This window comes from Arvicanthis niloticus, chromosome 3 (genome assembly GCF_011762505.2).
Source record: "Arvicanthis niloticus isolate mArvNil1 chromosome 3, mArvNil1.pat.X, whole genome shotgun sequence".
NCBI classification, from domain to species: Eukaryota; Metazoa; Chordata; class Mammalia; order Rodentia; family Muridae; genus Arvicanthis; species Arvicanthis niloticus.
The window spans coordinates 100648654-100673600 of record NC_047660.1 but is presented as its reverse complement, the minus strand read 5'-3'; the positions used below and the strand labels follow the sequence as shown (position 1 = coordinate 100673600).

The following is a 24947-nucleotide window of genomic DNA, read 5'->3' as shown; positions in this document are numbered from 1 at the left end:
GCCATTGTACCTGACATTGAGGAAGATGTTTGGTCCTGCTAACCTCCCCGTGCTGTGGACACTGTTATTACAGCTCATCAGCTGGAGCCATTTTTGAGATCCCACATATTCCAGATGAAAAAGTAGGAGCTTACCACTGTAAATGTCCAGAGGGACATGGAGGGTCCCTCGCTATGCTCTCTTGCTCTTGCTTTTGACTTTTGGAGGTGCTACATAAAATCTTTGAGTGCCTGGAGAGATGGCTTAGACAGCAGTGAAGAGCATTGGCTGCTCCAGAGTATGTGAATTCATTTCCCATCACCTACATGGTAGCTCACAGCTGTCTATAATCTCAATACTGGGGGTTCCAACGTCCTCTTCTGAGCTCTTCTGGCACTATTCATGCAAGTGGTACACAGACATACATGCAAGCAAAACACCATACCCATGAAATAAAGGTGCATTTTAAAAACCCTTTGAGACACATTCTTTTGCTGGGTCCTCTCTGATACCATTCTTCTTGATAAACATTTTTATAGATGTTTCTGGAGCATAGCTCATGAGATAAATTTAGGAGAATCCATTGTGTTACATCCAAAATGATGGTTGCAGCTGTCTTTCAATAATTTGTTCCACCTGTCTGGGGAATGCCTCAAGAATCTAAGGGAGAAGCGTTTCTCCCAGGCTTTGTGTGAGAAGTTCCAGGGTGTGCTGTACTTGTCCATGTGATTGGTTGGGGAGTCCTCATGAAATGGGTGTGCTGTACTGGCCTCTTCCTGATGTGGCTGGGGTCCTCACATGGAACTTCCAGTTAAGGCACTTACAGTTAAGTACTCTGTTGTCTTTGTAGTCACCACCTTTCTCTAGTGTGTCAGTACTAGGAACACCAGAACTTCCCTAGCCCAGTCATCCACACTGTTCTTTAAGTATCTACAGCAAAACTTGGTAGGACATCTTAGTATATGTTTGGTGAATGAATCAACAAGAGATACTATGCAGAAGCAGTGGAGGAAACAAACCATCAGGTTTGCAGCACATTTGTGTAAGGTCCAAGTTATACAGAACAAAGTAAGGGGCAGATAACAGCCCAGCTGTGCCAACAGAAGAGAAAAATGATGACTTTTGTGGATGTTCTTGCCATTCGGTGTTGGGTTTAAGGAGAATTCTCTGAATACTTGATCTACCTCATGGTCTCCTCTGCCCACCCATGGCCACATGGCTCTAGGGTTGGGGAGGATGCTTCTGTGACCAGCATTTGGGTTCCGTTTGTCACTTGATGAGATGGCTTACGGATGGTTTTCAAAGGCAATAGCTTAATTTTTCTATTAGTTGAGCTTGCTGATTATTGGGATCAGTTGTCCTGGCCAAGTTGAACTGACCTTAAATCTTTCTCCACTCCTCATGTACACCAGTGAAATAACAGTGGAGGGTTCCCTGAGGCAGCAAAGGCTTTCCAAGGCACAGAGTTGCTTTTCATGACTCCTCTATAATAAGGGTAAAACAGATACCTTTTCAGGGCTTATTGCTAAAATAGGGGGACAAAGTTAAATTGTATATGGCTAACTGACTTTTAAGTCCTCCAGAGTGTCTCAGTTACCAATGAAGTGTAACAAACTGCCCATCCTGAGGATATGTGGAAATCTTTTCCTCTCTAGACTGTGTGCATCACTAATTTAGATGGCTGTTTCTGCCTCATGGTGTCTTGAGCTACTGTTACTGAACCAAGCAGCTGGAGTGACTTGTCATCTGACAGTGTGGATCATGTGAAGGAGCTTTTATTTGGTGCTGGTAGTTGATGCTTCCTGTGGAAAAGATTCTCATCTAGAGAGAATGGCCAACAAGTACCTTCACAAGTATGGCATGGACTTGCTTAAAAAACAGCAGCTCAATCAAACACATAGTTTTCAAATGAGAGTCAAATGCCCTCGTATTGCACCATATAAACAAATGCTTCACTGCTCTTAGAATGGAAATGAGGAAAGAGCTAGATCAGCAAACAGTACTTAATTAAAACACACTTAATTCATAACAACATGGAATGGAAGGTACCACAGCACACTGGAAAAGATTTAGTTCTCCTAACCATCAACTGTCGAATGAAGTCAATGGCTTTGAACCTTATCAGTTTTGTGACTTGTTGCTTTTTCTTGGAAGCTATTAGAATGCATACTTTATGTCTAATTAAAATATGAGATTTAAATCTTAAAAAAAAAAAAAGATGGCAGCTCCAAGGACAAACACTACAGGTAGTCTAAGGGGCTGAAGCTGGGACAAGGAGGACCAGGAGTGGAAGTCACGTGACCTTTTCTTTCTTGGTGTTCCTTGTGTCCATTCCATTTGGCTAAAGAAATCACTAGCCAATCCAGACTCTAGGAGGTGTGGATCAGAGGCTCCTCTGACTGGAGTGACACTGGAGACACTTTAGTTTGTCTACTTCATTTGGTTTTACAGTAGTGAAGATGGAATCCAGGCTTCCCATATGCTAGGCAAGCATTGCTTACTGAGTCGCCCCACCAGCCCTCTTTTTATTGATTTTGAAACTGGTCCTTGCCAAGTTATACAGGCTTGTCTTGGATGCATGCTATAGCCCAAGAAGGTCTTGAGTCTGGCATATTTAGCAGTATGTGTTTAACAGATTCTCTGGTGTGGGCAAGTTCATTGTGACTATCTTGGGAAACCACAGACTGCTACAAACTGGGATTCTTCCTAAATCCAATGCCAAATAAAGCGGATAGCTGATAATTACAAAATTATTGTAAGATACATATGTGCCTTTGCTTACCAAGAGGCCTTATGGCTCAACTGGAAATGTGGGTGGCAACAGATGCATCCTGCGGCACAGAGGTTCCCCTCTACTTCCCAAAAGGTCTTGAATTAGGGACTTTGGTGAACAACAAGGCAGATTTTCCACTTGGGTAACTCTTCTTTCCTGGAAGAAGTTATCAACTCTGAACGCAAACAGATGCACGGGAGGGACTCTGAACAGAGTTCAGGGAAGGGATCTCTTATTACAAGTTTATAGGAAGGAGGAGTTCTATGCCACATGGCTGGTAAGAATTCCATACTGCATGCCTATTTTCAGGCTGGCTGAGTCTCAGGCGACAAGAAGGGAATGGAGAGCGGGGCCCCTTTAGTTCACGTGTACCCACTAGTAGCCCATGGTAGCTTGGTGTCTGTTTCCCTGGGGCTTCTACTCAGAATCAGCTACTGGAAATGAGTGATCCAGCTGCAGATGGCAGTGACCTGAGTGACCTCTGCTCTGGCTTCTGACAGCACCCACCCCACCTGTATTCTCACTGAGTTAAGTGGTACATGGGCATCTGACCTCTAGGAGTGGTTCAGGGCAGCAGGGGTGGCAGGTAATATAGAGAAGGAGGTGCATTGAGGGGGTGCACAATGTCTGCAGCAATCGAGGGAAAGCTGGAGGGGGGGGAACCATGTGCACCCACCTCCGTGGCACTGTAATTGACTTGTTGATTTTAAGCAGCTGAGTACATTTTTGCTTCGATTAACCTAGATTCTCTGGTCCCTGTGTTTCATAATGTTCCCCTTGCAGAGTGCTGCTCGCCTTCCCGCTGTGCTTCACAGGATGTGAGCCCCACGTCCTCAACCCAAACTCTCTAAGGCTTCAGATTGGAATTTGTCTGTGAGCTTCTAATTACAGAGAGGAAGGGCACCCAAAGCATGCATAAATTCTGCACACATTCCCAAGGTGGGGCCGCTTTTAAAACGCTATGTTCTTTTGTTTTTTGCCTCTTTGAACTTGGCTGTAGATTTCTGTGAAGTACATTATGTCAAAGGAAGGGCCGAGGGAAACATGCCACATATCGGCTTGGGAAACCTCACTGAGACCATGCTCTCTGGCTCTGCCCTGGCATGCCAGGCTGTAGAACAAGAGGCAGTTCTGTTGCTGCTCTAAAATATGGACCTTGCTGCTTATAGGCTTATGTGACCCATGCTGTCTCTGAACACAAACCATTTCTCTTTTCTGAATTTCAAGTTAGAGTCCAGAATGGGCTAAATAATTTTTACCTATTTGAAAGTTTAACACCAAACCAGATGTGTGTGTTTTAAACACACTGGATTTTGCTCAAGTCCTTATATATACATATTATATACATATCATTGAACTTTTTAGAAAAGATTTTCTTCTTCTTTTTTTTTGTTGTTTTTTTTGTTTTTTTTTTTTTTTTTTTTTTTTTTTTTTTTTTTTTTTTTTTTTTCGAGACAGGGTTTCTCTGTGTAGCCCTGGCTGTCCTGGAACTCACTCTGTAGACCAGGCTGGACTTGAACTCAGAAATCCACCTGCCTCTGCCTCCCAAGTGCTAGGATTAAAGGCATGCACCACCACCGCCCGGCTAGAAAAGATTTTCTTTATTTTATGGATATGAGTACACGGTATGTGTCTTCAGACACACCAGAAAAGGAGAAAGGATCCCATTACAGATGGTTGTGAGCTGCCATGTGGTTGCTGGGAATTGAACTCAGGACCTCTGGAAGAGCAGTCAGTACTCTTGACGCAACTTTTTAAGGTATTGGATTTTATAGATTTTTCAGGAGATTCACAGAATGATGGAGATAATTTATGTGGCCTTTAATTGTCATTAGTTTCAGTAGAGCTGTGGGGTCCGGGAATCCTTCACATCTCCTCCCTGGTATAAGCATGTCATGTAGCTTCCATTTGATGGGCTCTGTTAGATCTCCTTACAATGGTTGTCAGCTGAGCTCTGAGCATGTGCCACGTCATATCAGTGTTAAGCACTGAGCATGAACACCATGGTCACATTAGTCCTCCTCTGTTCCCATCCCTCCTCTGGGATCCTTTAAAATCACAGCATGGGAGTAACAGGCTGATCTGACTTCTCCAGGTTCACATGTATTCATTACCAAAACCTGGATGACCAGCTAGCCGGAAATGAACTTATGTGAGCCTCCCAACAGCCATCACCCAACAAAAGTCATCACAAAAGCTTAGTTACATTTGCTTTCCATACTTCATGCAGGCTCCATTTTTGTGAGATAGAACATTCTGGATATGGGAGTCTTGCTTCCCAAGGCTTCAAGAGATGTGTCTTTCCTAAGAAGTGCCCCACACGGCGAGAGGCTCCATAGGTTCTCAGAAACACAGTGTTTGTTCACACAGTGCTAGGGATGGAATACAGAGCCTTGAGCGTGCTGGGCTCTGCTACTGAGTCACATCCAAGACCCAGGAACCACCCTTTGCAGGGCTGCTACCTTAAGGAAATAATGGGCCAGCACTAACAGATTCTCTAGATACTCGTGACTTTGGCCAGGTGGTGTCTGGTTCTCCAAATATTTCAAAACCTCAAATGCTGGGCATATACAGCAAGCAGATGAGAAAATACTTCGAAAGGACATCAAGTCGATCTCTTTGTTATCAAAGTCTCCTACCTTTATAGAGTTGGACCAGATTTGGATGCTTGCCCAAAAATTGTGTGCCCGAGCTCTGTGTGAGCCCAAAGTTCAGTCTGTTACTTTACTCAGCAGTCAGCACTTTGTGGCTCTTCGTGCAGATGCTGGGAAGGTGAGTGGGCATGAGTCAAAGTCTGCAACGTTTTCTCTGCAATCCAAAGCACTATGAGAATCGTGGGCAGAATTGAAGGCCAGCAAGACCCTGCAGTGTAGCATAGCAGCTGTTCTCCATTGGTAACCTGGAGAGGGAATCCTGCAGCCCTTGGGCTGAGCAGGCAGCTCCCTCTGTCAGATGTTAGCAGCCTTGGGTGAGGAGCCAGTGCTTTGTATATGGAAGGTTCTAGAAGCATACCATTGCCTCCCTTCACAGTGTCTTCCAGACATATTTCTGTTCTCCACAGCTGCATCCAGCTTGCTTGCAGGACCTGGCATCGCCTGGCTTTTGTTCCCGTTTCATTTGCCTCTTGTAGGTTCCTTTGCCTCGTAGAAGCTTCTGTCTAATAATTTGTATTTTTATTACAACTGGTAGGTTGGGGTTTGTTTTGTTTTTGTTTTAAGTATTTTCATGTGCCAGGTTCTATTTTAGGCTCTTTTGCATAACTATGGAAAAAGAGACAACAGTCCGATTTTTAAATTCTTTTAAATTTTATTTTATCTGAAACTAAACTTTAAACAAGGTGTCAAGACTGTGTAGCTTGTCAGAGATGACACAGCAAGCTGCAAATACGGGACTTGAACCCAGGCTATCTAGCTGCAAGACCCAAGCCCATAACCACTGGATTGTGTCCCCACTTCCCCTCCTAAGCTTCTTCTTCCCTCCTGGAGCTGGAGGGTCTGTGAGCTGAGCACACAGCAGCCCACTGAGTCCTTTCTACATTCTTTCTCCTAGTAGCTGCTCAGTAAATCTACACGTGTATATGGTGAGCAGAGGCTGAAACCAGAAGTCTACCCTCTGAAACTCTTTACAACTTTAGTCATCAACAGCTCTGCTGCTTTCCTTGAGCTGTCCTCTTAGTCAGTTTTGGTCATTACAAGAACGTATTTTTTTACAAAGGAATTGGAGGGGCATCTGTGTTAACTTTCACTATCAAGCTATTTTTGCATTAAATTTCTCCATGCTTATTTCTCAAGAAAGAACCAGCCATTCACCTTGACAGCGTATCTCAGTTTGGATGCCACGTGCCATATGCTGCTCCTGGATTAGAAAGCATATGAGAACTGTGAGATGTCCCGGGTACAAGGAAGTGGTGAGGAAGCAAATCATTTTGGTTCCAGGTTTGGGAGAAGTTATTTATTTATTTATTTATTTATTTATTTATTTTGTGGAAAGATCTTATTATATAGCTCAGGCTAGCCTAGGTCATGGTCCTCCTACCTTTGCTTCCCAAGTGCTGATGGGATAGATTTTTTTAAGAAACTACTTTTGGAGGAAAATAATGGGAAATTTTCTTCCTGTTAGAAAAACTAAGTGCTTATGTGCATGTATGTTTCTGTATATGTGTATGTGTGTGCACACACACATGTGTACATTCATGAGTGTGTGTGCATACATGTGCACTCCTCATTCATTTATGCAGTTGAATTCATTGTTCTTTGAGGGAGAAGACTGACACATGCTTTCATCAAAGGCATCAAGGCATGGTAAGAGCAAGCTTCTGGGAAACTCGTTTAGGGATAGCATGTATTCCGTAGAATGGCATCAGATGATTGGCTTCTCTATCCCATCCACTTTTCTGGAGCAGAAGTGTATTATCCTAGCTATAGTTACTCTTGCTGTGATGAAGTACTATGACAAAAACAACTTGGAAAGGGAAGGATTTATTTGGCTTATATATTTTTGCACCATAGTCCATCACTGAAGGAAATCAGGACAGGAACCTGGAAGCAGAAGCCTATGCAGAGGCCATAGAAGGGTGCTGCTTATTGGCTTGCTTTTTTTGGCTTGCTAAACCTGCTTTCTTATAGAACTCAGGACCACCAGCCTAAGGGTGCCCCTACCCACAACAGGTTGCCCCCTCCCCCCATCAATTACTAAGAAAATGCCCTACAGGCTTGCCTGCTTACAGCGAGATCTTCTGGAGGCATTTTTTTCAGTTGAAGCTTTCTCCTCTTAGATGACCATAGGTTGTTTCAAGTTGACATAAAACTAGCCAGCACAAGTATAATAAATCTCAAAATGTTATTTAATTTCATCTTTGTTGTATGACATTTTGGATAAGACACGAGCAAATGTCATCTCATTCCAAGTAGGGGACTGATGACAGACCAAATTAATACATATGGCCAAGCTCCAGCCAGGTGAGCCAGTGAGTCTATTGGGGTCACTTACACAAGCCTAGCTGACTCAAAGGCAGCTACATCACTGAAAAACAGGCGGCCGTGAGCAACGACTCACCAACCCTGGAGTGCTGGGGCATGCTGCATGACATGAAGGCAGCTCAACCGGTTAGTGGTCAGTGAGTCTCTTCCAGATAGCCTGACTGGTCTTTGTCTGTGTAGTTCTTACTGCCCACATCACCTTAGGGAGGGTGGGGCTCTGTGAATCTGCTTTCAGGGACTTCCTGGGAAGTTTTAGTTGTTTACTTCCTGAGTCTTAACAAGCATCCTTTTAGAACCTTCAGAGTCTGAATAAGCTACCCCTAGAACAGGATGTCTCCTCTGAACAGAATTTATTATGTGAGGTAATATTTAATATATTACCCTGCTCACAAGAGGACACAGGGCAACCCCACAGAGCTTCAGGGTTAGAAGACATAAATCCAGCAACAACTTTCTGGACCTCAAGGTTACAAGGCAAACTAGGACCCAAAATCTAGAAATAAGCAAGGCCAACACTGGGGAGGCAGACTCTGGAGGTGAGCAGCGGCCTTTCTCCTTTCTTATTCTCTGTATTAGTTAATGGCTAATCTACAGACTGTGAGGCTCTCAGATAGAGCACAGTTTAAAATATTTTATCATTAATGTGACAGGGAGTTGGATAAAGAAAATGAAGCGTGATTATAAAATGCTAATTATCACTCTCAAGTGCATAGTGGGCACTTGCGAATATTTGCGGCGTAATTTGCTTTATTTATTATTTCAGTTTGGTTATAAATGTTAATTCAATTGCAGATGGTGTGTTGGCAATTTACAGAGCTATAAAATTATTTGGAAATCCTAATATTTTCTACAAAAATGTTCCGTTGTTGATGGATGAGCTAAATTAAAATGAGTCTGCTCCTTAGAGTTAAATACATTAATTGGCAAGTAGGCTGCGGGGATTTGCAGAATGGAGCTGGCTATGTTCACTCCTTCAAGGAAAGAGGATGAGGTTTCTAATTCAAAGAGGAAGTTTGCTGGATGAGATGAGCATTGGAAGACAAGGTCTCTTTCCTACCATGACCATGAGAGTGTGGCCAGGCTGAGGGCTTCCTTCACTCCTGATTGAGAGCTTTGAGGAGACAAACTAGTGTCCTGTTTGCATGTATCCTGCCAAGAGACTCAAAGAGCAGGCTGCTGACAGTGGGTATGCAGCCTCTGTGTCGGGTGTGTGTGTGTGTGCATGTGCGTGTGTGTGTGTGTGTGCGTGTGCGTGTGTGTGTGTGCATGTGCGTGTCAAGGGGCAGGCCGTCTGCATTTTCACTAATGACATAAAACCTAGTTTTACACTAGGTTGTTAGACAAGGGGCAGGAGAATGGATCTTGCCTCCCATCACATTTTAAACAATCTAGAAAGAAGTTTGGTTACTTTTGTTGGTTTTGTTTGTTCTGTTTTGTTTACATTTTTAAATCCTTAAAATTGTACTAAGGTATAATATACATTAAAAAGTTATCTTCAACTCACACTTGAGTATAAACAAGGGTTTCCCAGGCTAGAAGACTGACTCAGTGCTTAAGAGTGAGTGATGTTGTTCTGGAGGATGACAAATTGGTTCCTAGCACATATTAGGTGGCACCTGTGACTGTAGCTTCTGGGTATATAATACCCTCTGGTCTCCATAGAGCACCAACATATACCCTCCATCTCTCTCTCTCTCTCTCTCTCTCTCTCTCTCTCTCTCTCTCTCTCTGTCTCTCTCTCTCACACACACGCACACATACACACACATACACACACACATCCACACACAGAGAGAGAAGCATGCATGCCTATCCATCTATGTGTGCTGTATGTAGCTACTCCCTCATCACAGAGTGAATATTTAAGAAACAGATAATAATCAAAAGAAAAGAAATATGCCACAACTCAGATTAGACTACCTGTCATCGTGTAGTAAACAAAATGGAAACCTCAGCCTGTTTTGTCTTTTTCTTCACCTCAAATATATAATTTATGGGGCCATGAGAACTTGAGGTAAGAAGAATTTTTCTAGCGAACTCCTTGTTTTTGAAAGCTGGACAATGGTAAATGTGTGTCCCAGTTTCCTTCTTTTGTGTTGTGAGTAAGTAAAAGAAGTGATATTACCATTATGTACACACCAAACATCCTCTTTGCTCCCGAAATAAAAATAAAAGTAAAACTTGTTTTCTTTTATTGTCAAATTAAAGGCATAAACTAAGCCATGTCCGTGCCGTGTTCCGCTTGCGCTCATAATTAGGAGTCTGCATGTAACAACCATGTCAGCAGCACGCTCCCTTTGCTAACCCATTTGGGGAGATGTCATTCCTTACTAAGAAATACTGTGCTTAATTAATTCTTGCTCCTAGGAGGTCAACCTGGGGCACTTGTTATGGCTTTAATTGGTGGCATAAATCCTGAGACCCAGGAGGAAAAGCAGGCTGAGCAGTTAGTGGTCTCTTGGCTTTTGGGGAGCGTGTCGTGGTGCCAACCCATCATGGACAGTGACAGCTTCTAGGTATGATGGCTTGAGATCTGGCCACACTGATATTAGGATTAAAGGCCAATGTGAAATGAGAAAAGAAGAGGTACAGCAGCAGCAGGTACCAATATTCTACATTCAACAACAGAAGATGACCTGCTACCTTCTGACTGGGAAAAAATGTGTTTCTGTGAACTCCAGGTCCTACATATTAAATTATATTCATTATACAGCCCATCTGGAGTCCCTGCCAAGCCAAAACCAATCATCTTACAGGCATTAGCAAAGGGAATCTAAATGTAATTTTTTTAATTGTATACTTTTCATTTCCATTTATTTTTCCCTTTTATTGAAGAAACCAGATCCTAAGGAAACCAGCAAACTTCCCTTGCCCTCATCCCCTTCAGGACACAGGCAGAAAAATCCCTGGTTGTAGATTCTTGCACATGGTGGCTTGAGGTAACATGAGTCTGTCTGAGGCAGAAGGCAATGGCTGGCTCAGTAGCTTGAAGCTCACACTAGCTGGGAGATGGATTTCAGAGGAAAGAGGACACAATGGCTGGTGCCGACTTTCTCTGAAGTGGGCTGCCACAAATTACATTTGACAGAGTGGAAATGAAACTCATAAATATCATATAAGATATAGCTTATTTCTGTGTCCTCTTATCAATGTCGGTTGGCTGGGTTTTGACTCAGGACGAAGTCTTCAGTATTTGGGACATTTGTTCGTCGCTACAGCTCTTTGCTTACCTGACTGACAAGCCCCTACAGCATGTATAGAAATGAGGTGCCTCCTGTGCAGGACTGTGGAGATCTCAAACATTGGTCCTAGGAGCTAGTATGAGGGGTTCCAGCTGGAACTGAGAGTAGCTGAGTACTTTGTACAACCGTTTGATGGCAGAGGGTAGCCCCTACCCCTGTGGACCCCATTGAGTGCTTTCACGCCTGAGCTGCTTGCTAGAGGGCAGATGACAGATGGGCATATACAGCAAGCTCCATAGGCAAATTTCTACTGAAACCAAATGTGGTCCTGGGTCTGATCTGGGGAAAACATTCAATATTCCCAATGGCATGCAGACCACTGCCTGGGCATCATCTGTGCCTGCCTGTCTCTCCCTGGAAGCTCACCTGTGAAAACTCCTGGGTTGCTAGATTCTGAAGACTCACTTCAAATTCAGCAACAGTGAAGTGCTTTAGGCCTGCACACAGACACATCCAGTTTGCATGTACCTTTCTTGGTGACAGTTTTACAAGTTTACAGTGGAGAAGAAACTAGACTAAATCCTGAGTTTCCAGTTGTGACTCTTGAGTTCTATAATAGGCACTGTTTCATCAGGTATCTCATACAGGTTAGGGATTGTATTATATGAGTGTGTTATTATATGTGTGTGGCTATATTATAAATGTGTATGTATACACACACATATAATACATATATATATTCAATTGCTCTAACTCATTTCTTTCCACTTGGTCAGGCATACCCACCCATGACTCCCCTTTGCTTATTGCTCTGTAACACGACTCAGTTTTGGAGGGAAGTGGGAAGGTGGAATTCTGGATGAGGGCTTCTTGTTCACACACAATGGCTCTTTTGTTCCTAGATGGGATGATGAGTGTCCTGTCATTCATTGAGCTACTAGGGCCTGGAACTCATGGCACTTCTCCTGACTCTGAGTTACAAATTACAGCTGGAAGCCCTCCTGCTAGGTTTATGTCTACTTCTGTAAGGTTCTGTAAGGTGACAGGCCGCCTTGTTCTTACCCATGAAGATGCAATGGCAGCTTCATGGCAAGCATACATAGCACCTATGGGCTTCTTCCTAACAGTGTATTACAGTTACTTCCCCTGAATGGCTTACCCCAGCTCTGCCTGCCTCAGCCTCCTCCATTTCCACTTTCAAGAAAACAGACAAGATTCCAACACAATTAAAAGTGAAAATGTCCAAACCCCTTGCCAGTGTGAATGAACACAAAATACACCAGGTACAATAGGTTGTAAATAATTTATGTCTGCACTCTTTTTCAGTCTGTAAATGAGAACATCTAAGGTGGAATGACCAGCAGGACACTTCCCCCTTCCCCCATTAAGATAACAAGATAGGCAGAGAGAATTCACATTGGGGTGTTTTTTGGAGCACTGTGCAGATAAAAATTAAAAATTAAAGGGAGTGCTTTGAGCAAGCAAGCTCATAAAATCATTTTGAAATTTAAAATTACAAATTAGTTCAACTGTCTTTCAGAAGGACTCCTACATGTGGGGTTTCTTTTTCCTGGAAAAGTGCAAACCTACCTTTGATGTGACATTGTCACAAGATCTGTGGTGCTGGCCAGGGTGTCCTGGGCAGTCCTCTTATGTGTCCAGAAGCTATCTCTTGATCTTACCACATTATCCTCAGGGCATATTGAAAACAAAGAGGATCTGGGGTGAGATGCAAGGGCCCCTAGAGTCGATTGAGGGCAATTCAGAGTACCTGCTTTCTTCTCCTGAGGAAGTGCTTTTCTGACCTGCAGGGATCTATCCACTGGCAGCAACAGCAACGGGAGAATCACTCCCTCCAAATCCCTCAAGTCCTGAAACAGTGCTGTCTGGCTAAGCTGTGTTTAGAGGACCCGATGGCCCTTTGCTGGTTCATGTAGTTCATTTGTGATTTATGGAGCCTAGCTCTCTTTTTTTTCCTACACCTGCCTATGAACATCTCCTAATTACCCATTGGAGAAAACTGGATAGAAATATCCTTGCTGAGATTGTGTATGTGCCAAGGAAAAAGGCCAACCCCGTCCAAAGAAATGTTTGGTCTTGTTTGATCTAAGCAAAATAACCCCCAAACTCCACAATAGACATATGGTTCAAATACCCTGGTGTGTTTGGATCCAGTATTCAAAAGAAACACACCCTTCCATGTTATCTCCTTTGCCCTTCTGGAAACCATTAGAAGGATGAACATCATTCCCTGGGCCCATTATCTCTAGAGAGAAAAACTAGGATGAGGCCCCCAAAACTCCAGGTGAGCCTTCCTACCCACGAGCAGGGACACAGCATCTTTAGAGCAGGCTTTGACACCAGGACTACCATCCTTTAATAAGCTCTTTCTGGACCACAGGAAGCTCTCTGCAGCCAGACTGCAGAGGGGATGCAGTTTTGATGTGGGCAACGGAGGAATGCGCAGCTTTTCACAAAAGATAGATGTTTCTTCTGTCTAAAGGCAGCAATTTTTGAAAATGAAGCTGAGCGTTTAAAAATAAGGGCTCTGTCAGGGAAAATAAAACAGCTCCCCCTACATCCATTAGGTGGCCTTTAATTGAAAGCTGGAGAGCTGTCTGAGTCACGGGCAGGTGCCTCTCTCACTGCCCATGGCCTCTGGTGTGGTAAGAGGCAGCCGCTCTCTATCAGCAAGAATTGGACAGAACAGAGAGCAGAAAAACAGACTTAAAAATTAATTCTGTGTACTCTGCTAAATTTTCTTCCACTAGAGCGGGATTCATACATGTAAATTGAAAGTCTTGGAAACAACAGTAGCTGCAAAGAGTGTATTTTTCCCAAGCAGGCGCTCTGGTGGAGACTCTAATGTGCTAATTGCAGGCAAATTCATGGTGTTTAAAAGAACTTTACCTTTGCATTGGGGACCTATTTGATCTCAAATCTTGGCCTCGTGCTGATATAATGCAGCTACTTTAATGTTAAAGATCAAGAAAGGGGAGCCTGTGGGTGAAATTCCAGCCCGTCTTCTTGCTAATTTGATGAGAGAGAAAGGGAGTTGGAATAAACCACTAAATTAGCATTTCTGCCTGAATTTATGATACTGGAGCCTTGCTGCTGGAAATATCCCTTCCTTTTTCTTATTTGAAGAATGTTCTGGGGAAGGAAGTGGGGGAGGGGGCAATCAAGGACCAGGTATAATGACAGAGCTATGTGAAGGAAGCTTCCATAATGAGCCCCATGGCTTTCTGTGCTAGCCTAAAAACTTAATTGAAAAATAGAAGAAAAGAATTTTGGTGGCTCTTCATTCACTGGGTTTAGGTTTTTGCTGGTCTTGCCTTTCCTGTGATGATGTTAGTGTTTCCAGTACTCCACCCCCCAGCCCCCCAAGAGAGTGAGATACAGCCCTTCCTGCCAAGGTGAATTGTCTTGTACATACACAAGGCAGCATCCCGTTGTAAAATTTCTAATAGGCTGTGTTGATGGCTGGAAACAAGATCGTGGTTTCCTGAGGGTCTGCCTGTCCTCTCTGCTGGAGCAGGAGCGCGCATGGTGCACAGAACAAGAAGAAGAAGGACTTTGAGTGTGGAGTCCACAGAGCACAAAGATGCAGTGTCGAGAGAACGCCCTGGGTGCGCCCATCCTAGAGAAGTGTCACTGTCCAAAGCCACTCAAAGCTTCAGCTGCTGGGGACAGGCAATGGCACCCTCTCACTGACCCGTGTGTGTTTGCGCTATGACTTGGGATGATACCTTCGCACGTGAGACTGTCAACCTGGTTTTTCCACACAATGACAGGTTCTGTTTTGGAAGTTTGGTCTCAGGCAGTATTTTCTAGATAAGTGTGATGAGATTCCGCTCCCTCCGTTCCCTCAGAGCAGTGTCTGCCCTAGCAAGCCAAGGTCTCTCTTCCTGTTATTTTCCATTTGCTGGGTTTTTGAATGCACAACTGTGAGTGTCTAAGCTGCCTCCCTTTTCTGGTCTTCACGCTACCTTGGATTTTTTTTTTTTCCTTTCCTCTTCAGCTTTAGCATAGAACCGTGTATAAAGTCATGAAGAAAAAAATTATACTAGGAGAACTCCAAACTGGCCTTGAAAATTCAACCCACTTGAGATGGGAGGAAAAGGCCCATCCAATTGTGGATAGTCATTTTTTTTCTCTACTAATTTAGGTCTTTGATGCCCTAAAACATTATAGACCCATCATAATTATTGGTATCTGTGAAAGGGCTTTAAATTATGTGCTGTGTGGGGTTGCCATGGCAATGTTCAGTATCATCAAGAGTGTTATGACAGAGATGAGTCCTGCCTGTGTCAGTGGTGAACACTGTACACCAGACTTACAGATTTTAAGATTCATGCTCTGTGGCAAAGCATTTTGGAGTGTATTAAAGTGCATTTTGCCTCTATCTCCTTCGGCTAATATTCTTGCCCCTCCATCCCAGTCCAGATGGGGATGTGGATTTAAGTGCAGATGATGTTTACGACCCATGCTCAGAGCAATGGGGGCCACTCGCTCCTAGACTTTAGCTAAGGAGATATTCTGGTCCATGTTCTCCATAAGCTAACTGAGAAGTTTAAAGGCTTCAAACTTGTTGGCTTCTTGCCTTGTTCTATCTAGTGTAACCCTAACAATAAATTGGTAACTATGGGGTACACTATGGAAGGGCACCAAAGAACTGACCCACATAATCTAGATAGCAGATGTCTTTGGTTGGTTTAAAGGAAATGGTCTCGAGCTAAAAAATGCTCTGAGCACCCAGTGAATTCTTTCATTTTGGAAGCCGTTTTGCCCTCAGTGCTGTAGATTTTCTTCTGCATCTTCAAACTCTCAAGAGCAATGAGCTCTCCTAGGTGTGTCATCTTTATGCATGTACCCTTCTGCACTAGAGACCTTGGGATACTCCATTTGCTGTCCCAACCCTGTTTTCTTGATTTTCTTCTAGATTGTTCTGAATGTGGGTGGATCTTCAGTATGGTGGACATCCAGAGGTCACCAGTTAAGCTTCTGGAGTTTCACCTCATGATTCCAATCTTGGAAAGAAAGTTTTATGCAACTATGGAAAAGTTCTTAGTGTGCCTGCTCCTCCCCGTGCCCTGGCCTCCCAGAGTCCCCTAGGCAGGAAGTAAAGACCATAGTCAAATATCAAACAACCTATCCAAGCTTTACCTTTCTAGGCTCTTGCTAAGGTAATGGGATTTCTCAGAGGCATCTTAAGGGAGTCCAGAGGAGTGACTGTGGGGACTACTTAATTCTGTCTGATCCATAGCCTCTCAACAGCAGTAAGGACTGGCAGAAGAACCTGGAGACTCTCAGACCCCATGAGCTCAGGAAAGAGAAAGGCCCAGACTGTTCTGGGAACACTTGTCTCTCTAAAGACATTCTGTACCATGAACCTGTGTGGGCCCTGTGAGACCACATGTTCACAACTCATCCATTAAAATGGCCATTTTGATTAGCAGGCCCGGGCTTTTGACTAGTCCCAAATTTAGAGGATCACTACCTGTCTACCAGAACAGGATTGTGATAAGCTTTCATAAGGCTTCATCATTTATAACCATTATTTCACCCAATGTCATATTTTGTGGGGGGAAAAAAAACATTTTTTCACCTAAATTAAAATGTTTGATCCAAGTGGGTCATGTCTTCTGACCACAGTTTTTTGTTTGTTTGTTTGTTTTGTTTTGTTATTTGATTGTTTTTGTGTGAATTACCCAGCAGCCTTTCTTCACAGGGAACTGTTGCACTATAGTAAATTTCACTGTTAGCCTAGGCATTAGCTCTGTGCCCTTCTTGAGATGCTCAAAGTCTGGAAGTGTGGGCCTTGACTACCACTGGTGTAAGTTCAGGCCCTTGGCCAAGAGCAGAGGCCAATTGCAGGGAGTTTTAATTACCTGGAGATTAAAATTAAAGAGACTAGGGGCAGTGGCTCCTGGGACTGAGAGGTTGATCTCTCAGGGGGCTCTCACCTGACAGAGTCCAGGAAAATGCTGTTGCATGGTCTTCCAGAAAGATTAGTCTACATGTAGAAGCAATGTTCTGAGTTGGCCATAGTGCCTCTGCACTCACCTTATATTGCTGTTCATTTATATTCCCTGAACTCCCAGCCTAAGACCAAGACCTGGTAGGGATTTATTATTTAAAAGCAAAACAAACAAACATTCTTCAGCTCCTCCCTTTGAGGCAGCTGTGCTTCCTTTTGTGGCACAAGGACCATATCAGCTGTTGGTCCCTATTCCAGCAGCAGGCAGCCCCAGACTAACACCAGCTGACTGGCTCAGTGTTTTCTTTGCCTTAGGTCCATGCCCACCACCTCAGGAGGAAACCCTCCCTCACCACAGCAGTCGCTGAGTTTCCTCTCTTTCCCTCCCTCTCACCCATTGTCTTTTCTGCTGGGTGGATAGGGTCTTCGCTTGTCTGCCTGCCCCAAGCCTGCTATTAAAAACTTCCCAGATGCTGTCACGACTGGGCTTCCAGCCACCGAGGGTGTTTCTGTTTGTTTAAGGCAACATGTTTCCTGGTCTTGCAACCTTGCTTCCCAGAGTGACCAGGGGATTATTCCCCACCCCCTCGCCCTGCTGGTGGCAGGTCTGGGAATATGAACTGTTGCCCGCTGTCCTCAGCAGCCTGTGACCTGGGTGGTCACCTGGCTACTCCTGGATTGAGATAGACTTGTCATCTTTTCCTTTTACTGGTGGGATAAAACACATAAGGTTCCTGGCTCTCTTTCCCTTTGAGCTCCACTTGGTACAGAAATTAATTTGGCCACACCTAAGCTCACTCATGTGGCTTGTTCTACCCTATTTCTGTTGCTGTGATAAAATATCATGAAAAAAAAAAGAACGTACAGGATAAAGGCTTTATTTCCACTGACATTTTCAAGTTACAGTTCATCATTTCAGGGAGGTCGGAACGGCTAGTCGTATCACATATGGATTGCAAGAACAGGGAAAGGATTGCATGTATACTTAGTGTTCAGCACATCGTCAGTACCTAATTCAGGACTGCTTGGTAGGAAATGGTGTTACCCACAGTGGCCTGAGTCTTCCCACATGAGTTATCAATCAAGACAACTCTTTACAGACATGCCTGATCCAGACAATCCCTCATCAAGCCTCACTTCCCAGGATGGTCTAGGGTGTATGGAGTTAACAATTAAAACCAATCACACAGCATCCCACACTGCTTTTTGAGTGACATTTTCCTGACCCAGTGCTTTTTGTGACTAAAAATGATGCCAAAATGCTTTTCTGAAAAATAAAGTTTTTATTTAGTGCCTAACCTCAAACCACTATTATATTTGCTACACATCTAAACTTGACTAGACAGCTGTAAAGTTAGATACAGCCCACTGTCAGAATAGCATAGCATGACTCCTCACAAGTAGCTGTGTGTCATAATTAAACTGAAAGGGATGATGGCAACACTATCTCAGAGTTAGGATTTCTGGGCTATGCTCTTGCCCAGCAAGGCCAGCTCAGGAATTACATGCTTGTATTGTTGCCCAGTTCCCAACAGCTAACCTAACAACAACAACATAACTGTTTGGTCAAGTCAAGAACTCCCAACTCCCATGGCTGTGTTAGCCAGCCATAATTCTGACCTTGTCCTCTTTTGCATAGAAGAGTACAACGTCTCCCTAGTCCACACTTGGAAATGCTTTAAGATCTTTTGAAGTCTGAACACCATCCCTTTTTCTGTTGTCTCCTATGCACTCCTGTCATTCACTCTGTGCCCCCACTCGGTGCCTGCTGATTCAGAGTCCTGTAGGAAAATACCTACTGCTCACATTCTAACTCGTCTCCAGAGCTGGGGACCGATGATGAGTCTCCTCTAACTCATTTGAACTCCCGTTGCTTTAATTCACTCAGTCGGGATGTTATTGCATCCTACTATGTGCTAAATACCACCCCAATCTTTGACAGCAGAAGTGGGATGCCTGTCCACACTTCATCTATGCTTAAAGGGCATGCAAAGACCACATGGGGTCAGGCTGTAAAACCCCAAAGCCTGCCCCAGGAACATACTTATTCCACCAAGGCTCCAGAACCCTTCCTAAGAGCATCACCAAATAGGGGCCAAGTGTTCAAATATGGAAATGCATAGAAAACATCTTACATTGAACCCACAGCTCAGACTGATGAAGACATGGCGAAGCCTTGTCATCCACACCAGCAAATTGACATTAAGTTACTGATCAAGGCGTGGATGAGAGAGCACATGTTCATGGAACTGGGAGGGCTTGGCCCAGAGGAATGCAGACACTGGCAGCACTGTTCTTTCCAATTAGAGAATCGTTATTTTAATCACAGAATGTGTGTGGGAATACTCCTTTAAGGAACCAGGTTTTTCTAAAAACAAGAATGACCACTCACCAAGCTCTTGTTCCCTGGCAGGGCCTGTGTTGAGGCTGATGCTTACCCATCCCACTGGGTAAGAACTTGCCCATTCTTTCTTGCCGATGAGGGAACTGAGGCCTTAGCCCAAGGCCACAGAGGCAGTTAAGTGGTGGGGTCAGAATTAAAATCTACACAGGCCTGAATTAAAACCTAGCTCACAGCTGTAGGCTAGTGTCTCAATTTTAAAAATTCAGTCTCTGTGGAAGAGAATGAATACTGCTACTGTTACATATGACACCATCTGGAAGCTTCGAAACCAGACAAGGCCAATGGATTGGGAAGGTCTAGAACCATAATTTGGAAGTATTAAAAAAGAAAAGGTAGCCCAACTTAGTCACATGACAAAATATCCTGGGGGAGAGCCGGACCACTTCTTTCTGTGTACTTTATGAACAAGCAAGTTCAAGCTATTAGTTTATCGAGGGAACTTGGAAGCTTAGGTATTTAAGTTCAGGAGGATATTTGAGTATCTTTTGTTTTAAGATAGTTTCTTTACTGATTATAATGGAAAGTGAGTCACAGCAATAATCTTTCATATGCTCCAGGTGAGACAGAAATAGTCTTGAGCAGATTCTGAGTACTCCCATTGGTTAATAACAGAGCCATGTGGCTCTAACATGAATCCCTGGTTTTCTCCTCCATAGGTAGGAATCCTGGGAAGAGTTGATAGATCTGAGAACAGTTGAGAACTTCACAGATAGAAAATACTAGAGTCCTGTTGAAAATGCTGGCATGCCCTTTTGATGTGGGGATAATTGCTCTTAGTGTTGCCAGCTTTGACTACCCAGACTACTGAATCCACAGTCAGGAAAACCATGGTTAATCAATAGAAGCTGTAATTATCCACTCAAAGTGTTAAACACGCAACAGAAGTCATGATTGATTTAAAAACACTGGGAGTGGCCAACAGAATCATGGTTTTGACCTCAGTCAGTTGACACACACAAGTCAGGGTTCACCAACAGAAATCCACACTGACAAAGATGATTGCCACTCATTGATCAGCAATTCTTTCCTTATTTCATTGAGAGAAACATTGTGATTCGCCTTCTTAAGTTTCAAATAATGCCATCCTAAGGGATGCATTTAATGTTAATAGATATCTTAAACGAACTGAGGTATGAATCCAAAACTATCCTATAGGCTCTGGTTATAACTTGAACATCATCATTCATCCAATTAACAATTATTTATTGAACATCTACTATGTATCAAATTCTGCCATAGCCCTAGCATACACTATCCTTCCAGGAGTCGAATAGCTGTTTTCTTGGCATTCTCTCTCACTTCATCCAGTCCCCTGCCATCATTCCAGGAAGCTGTAGTGGACACTGTGATGACACCAGAGTATTTGCTGCAGTTACAGGAGCCAGCCTCCCTGCCAGTCTTTTGTCAATAGCATAAAGACATGGGTACCAGAAAATGGTGATCCTGAAGCCCAAAATGGGAAAATTCATCATGTCTTTGGACTTTGTAGGCTATGACTGTGGCCACCGTCTGACAATCCTCATATTAATTCATGTCACCTTGAAGGCACACTGTACTATTGTTTAATACTTCAACTTCCCTTGAATGAATGAAGCTTACAAGAAGGAATACAAAAGCTTCTAGGAGAAGAAGCAGCCTTGTGTATATCAGTTACAAAAGGCTTTGTTGATGAGGCACTCATGGTAGTTCCCTGGGATATCTGGGTAAAGTAATGTTAGAAGTATAAGACTTGGGGTCAAAAACCTACATCCTAAAATTTTAGCCATGAGCCCTGGATCACTACAAAAAGGTCCCAACTTCAAGGCTTCCATAGATATCCACCTGAAGACTTTCCCTAGAGGCCATGTCATGACTCCGAGGTGACCATAAATGCTACTGGAGTCCTTGCTGTCCTTTAAGCTTCTAGCGAGTATAGAAAACTCCCATTCCTGCTCATTCTGGTGGAAGATGTCTCTCTCCTTAGTCTTCTGACACTACACTGTCTTATCCATCCTAATCTTCACTGTCTGGTAGAGTTTGTAACCCAGGACTGGGCAGTTAGAAAAGACCATATCCATGCATCCTCCAGTTTCTGATTGAGGAGCTGAGAGCTCAACTGTACAAGGTTGTGACCAGTTTACAGCCCAGGGACAGTGAGGAGCGTATTGGCAGGGGCTTGACTCCCAGGGCAAGGCACCTTGTCTGCTGGGTCTGCCCTCTCCTACCTTTTTCCAGATACAAGCATCTCTTCATCTTCTCATAATCAGTCTTTTGGTCTTTGCCCTACAGTCGTTTTCTATCTACTTGCTTCAAGAACTGTTTTATGTGAACCTCTAAAGACTGTTTTAAATACCCAAGTCCAATCATATGAGGCATTTCATTTTAAGTCTGACATACATGTGGCTTTAGATCACATTGAATCACATGATAAGAAACATGAGTTCCCTCAGAATTTCTAAAAAACAAAAAAACCAAAAACCCTCATAAAATGCTGATATGCCCCGATATTCACTCATAATCTATCTCAGCAAGGAGTGGGAAAGCCCAGGGTTTCACACCTTTTATAGACTTACTATTCACAGGACATGAGATTCATTTGAACACTGGCTCACTGGGTGTTCTACGTTTATGGTGCTGGCTTCCCAAGCAAGCCAAAGATAAAACAATTCCATCTTTATGTTAAAGCATCCTATATAAAACTGTTAAATCATCAGTGACCTGGGGCTCTGTACCACTCCTCATCCACACATGGTCCTGAAAGCTGAGGTCTCTAGCAGGGATGAGGCTTATGTAAGACAGCAGTGAAGGAAGGCAAAGGTGTGGTTGACACAAAACTCCATATGAATCACAGACAGTCTCTGTTTACCCAACACACAGATCAAAATACCTCCCAGCATGTATCATAGTCGGTGAGGGTTCTGCCATGCTGGGAATGATTTCCTGAAACTGAGACCTGCTGACACCCAGCCAAAGTCTGATCTGGAAAACTGAGAAGTTGTATTTGGTTTCAGTCATTGTTTCTGAGCCATACTGATGGGTAATTAGTGATGGATAAAGTTCTCCAGTTCTCTCTTACTTCCCTTGAATATCATGGTGTTCTTTTTCTGTGCTCCCCAGTCACTAAAAAAACTGCTGAACTGAATATTTGGGTTTTAATAAATGAAAGAGGCACCTGTGGTCCCCTCCTCTTTTGTTCCTTTTGCACACACAAAGACTATCGCCCCCACTGGGTTCTTCTTGGCAGTCTTAAAAAACAGATTTCCAGGTCCTTACAGTAAAATCATGCAAATAACAATAATGTTTATTTAGACTTTCAAATCCTAGGGCACCTGTGTAAAAATCCTGTGCTCCGGGAGCATTGGCGTGTGTTAGTCAGGCTCCTACCTAAGTAATCAACTGCAGGCGAAGTTGTGCTCACGTGAGAAGACTGTTCAGTGTGTTTCCTGTCAAGTGGTTGTAAATCCCACCGCAACTGGTCATGTAGAGCCCCACACTTTTAATACTCAAGGCGGGCAGCTCTCTGTGAGGCAATGAGAGAATGAAGATAACAGAGGAGTGTTTATCACCTGCTATGCCCACATGTTGATTTGAACAAGCAGCCCTCCATTAACCTTGGCTGCAGAGCTACCAGGTAGTAACTGAGGGAACAGAGAGGATGAGAGGCCCCTACTTTTGAACCTAAAGTTTGTTCCATTTCATGAGTGTTCTACACAGGTTCAGGATATATTGCTGAGTTTATCAAAGCATTCTCGGGAAGTTAAAAAATGGCAACACACTCAGCACACACATGTAAATAATGTCAAATAAATTGTACTTAATTTATTAATGAGAAGACTAAATGCAAAACTGTCTCAAGATGACATGAGGGAAATGCAGATAGATAGTAGGTAGATAGGTAAGTAGGTAGGTACTTAAGTTAAGTTGGCATGGGTTCCAGCCAACTCTCTCTGGTGTTTTCCAAGCAAATCAACTTGGCATTCATTTTAGTAAGACTATCTCTAGCTTTGACTAGAAGGGTCTGTGGGCTGAGGGGTGAGAAGAGAGTGTCACAGCCTCTTGGAACAGGGGCAGTTGTGAGCTGCCAGGTATGAGTGCTGGGAACAGAACCTGTGTTTTCTGCAAGAATAAAAGCGCTCTTAGCCACTGGGGTTTTAAGTTCAGTTTTTGCAGCTATCCCTCTGTCAGCAGGCTAAGGCCAAGGTGCATCCCAAGGTGGGTTCTGGTCTCTCATGAAGCTCCCTGTTTATCTGCTCCTCTTCTTACTTGCAGGGCTTTTTCCGCCGAAGTATTCAGAAGAACATGATCTACACTTGCCACCGAGATAAGAACTGCGTTATTAACAAGGTCACTAGGAATCGATGCCAGTACTGCCGCCTGCAGAAGTGCTTTGAAGTGGGCATGTCCAAAGAATGTGAGTGGAATCTCTGTTTACTTATCTCTACATATATGTGCTCAGCTTCTAGGATCCAATCATCAAGAGTGATGTTTTAACATGAGACATTCACATGTGACAGGAATGGTGTGCTGCCATGGCCAGGTATAAAAAGAGATGACATGATGACGTAACCATGAAGACTCTGGAAAGCTTGAGAGGTTGTTGGTGAAAATCAGGTTGTATGTGTTGTGGCTGTGGATTCCAAGGGGTCCTGACTCAGTGGGGCTCCTGAGCTGATAGTCCGAGTGGCCATGCCCCCTCTGTGTCTTCATCCTGACAGTGGACACACTGCAGCATGGGGATGAAGGAGACGAAAAATCATAATACTCGCGGACATACGGATTTCCTATTTGTAGATGGGTGGCATGGTGCACACTTGTTTTAGAAGGATCATTTGGGCACTGGGGCACTGGAATGTTTCTCAAGTTGAGTTATCTTTTCTCTTCTAAACCATTCCTTCCCAACAAGAATAACAAAAATACCTAAACGAATCAAAAATTGCTTATTGGGCCATAAACATCTGATACTAGGGAGTTGACTATAGATGCATTAGTATAGACAGATGTTATAAGGTACAGATTTTTTTTCATTATTTATATTTTCTCCTTGATGCTTCTACATAGAAATGAATGTGATGGCACATCGTTCAGCCCTCAGGCCTAAAGCATCCTAGGGATGCATCCCAGGTGAATGACCCAGGCAGCAGGCCTAAGATGTCTCAGAGATGTGTTCCCATTGAGACATGGAGGGCACTGCTACTTCTTCATTCCATCTCTTAGGGGATGTTGAAGGCTCACTGCAGATGAGTCACTAGGCAAGGTGCTTCCCCAGGGAACCGGGAGATGTCTTTGTCCTCGAAGCGCATAGGGCAAGAAGTCAGATTCCCATCCATGATTTTACTGTGCATGAGAAGGGCTGTGCTGTGAGCCAAGGACTTCTGTTGTAGCCTTAGGAAGGAGCCTGGACTAAAGGAAGAGAGGGCCACAGCTAGTGACACAGCTCCAGGGGTGTCCAGGGACTGTGAGAGCTGTTTCTCAGAAGACACACACACACAAACAAACACATATACACAAACACACACACACACACACACACACTTCTTAGCACTGTTTCCTGTAACTTTCCCTGGCTTCATTGCTTAGGTTTCTGCTCTTCAGGAACAGGATTAACATGGTTAAGCTTAGGTCAGCTGGCTGTGCATTCCGACCACAGTACTCAGTTCACTGAATGTACCTA

General features: G+C 43.7%; 1 protein-coding gene across 2 annotated transcripts in view; it reads left to right on the top strand.

Moving 5' to 3' along the window:
• Positions 1–24947, top strand: part of Rarb (retinoic acid receptor beta) — a 337428-nt gene that overhangs the window by 242335 nt on the left and 70146 nt on the right. For both annotated transcript variants that reach the window (XM_034498164.2, XM_076931593.1), the window contains exon 3: positions 23546–23687. In XM_034498164.2, the coding sequence (XP_034354055.1) occupies positions 23546–23687 (142 nt within the window). The remainder of the gene's footprint in view (positions 1–23545; positions 23688–24947) is intronic.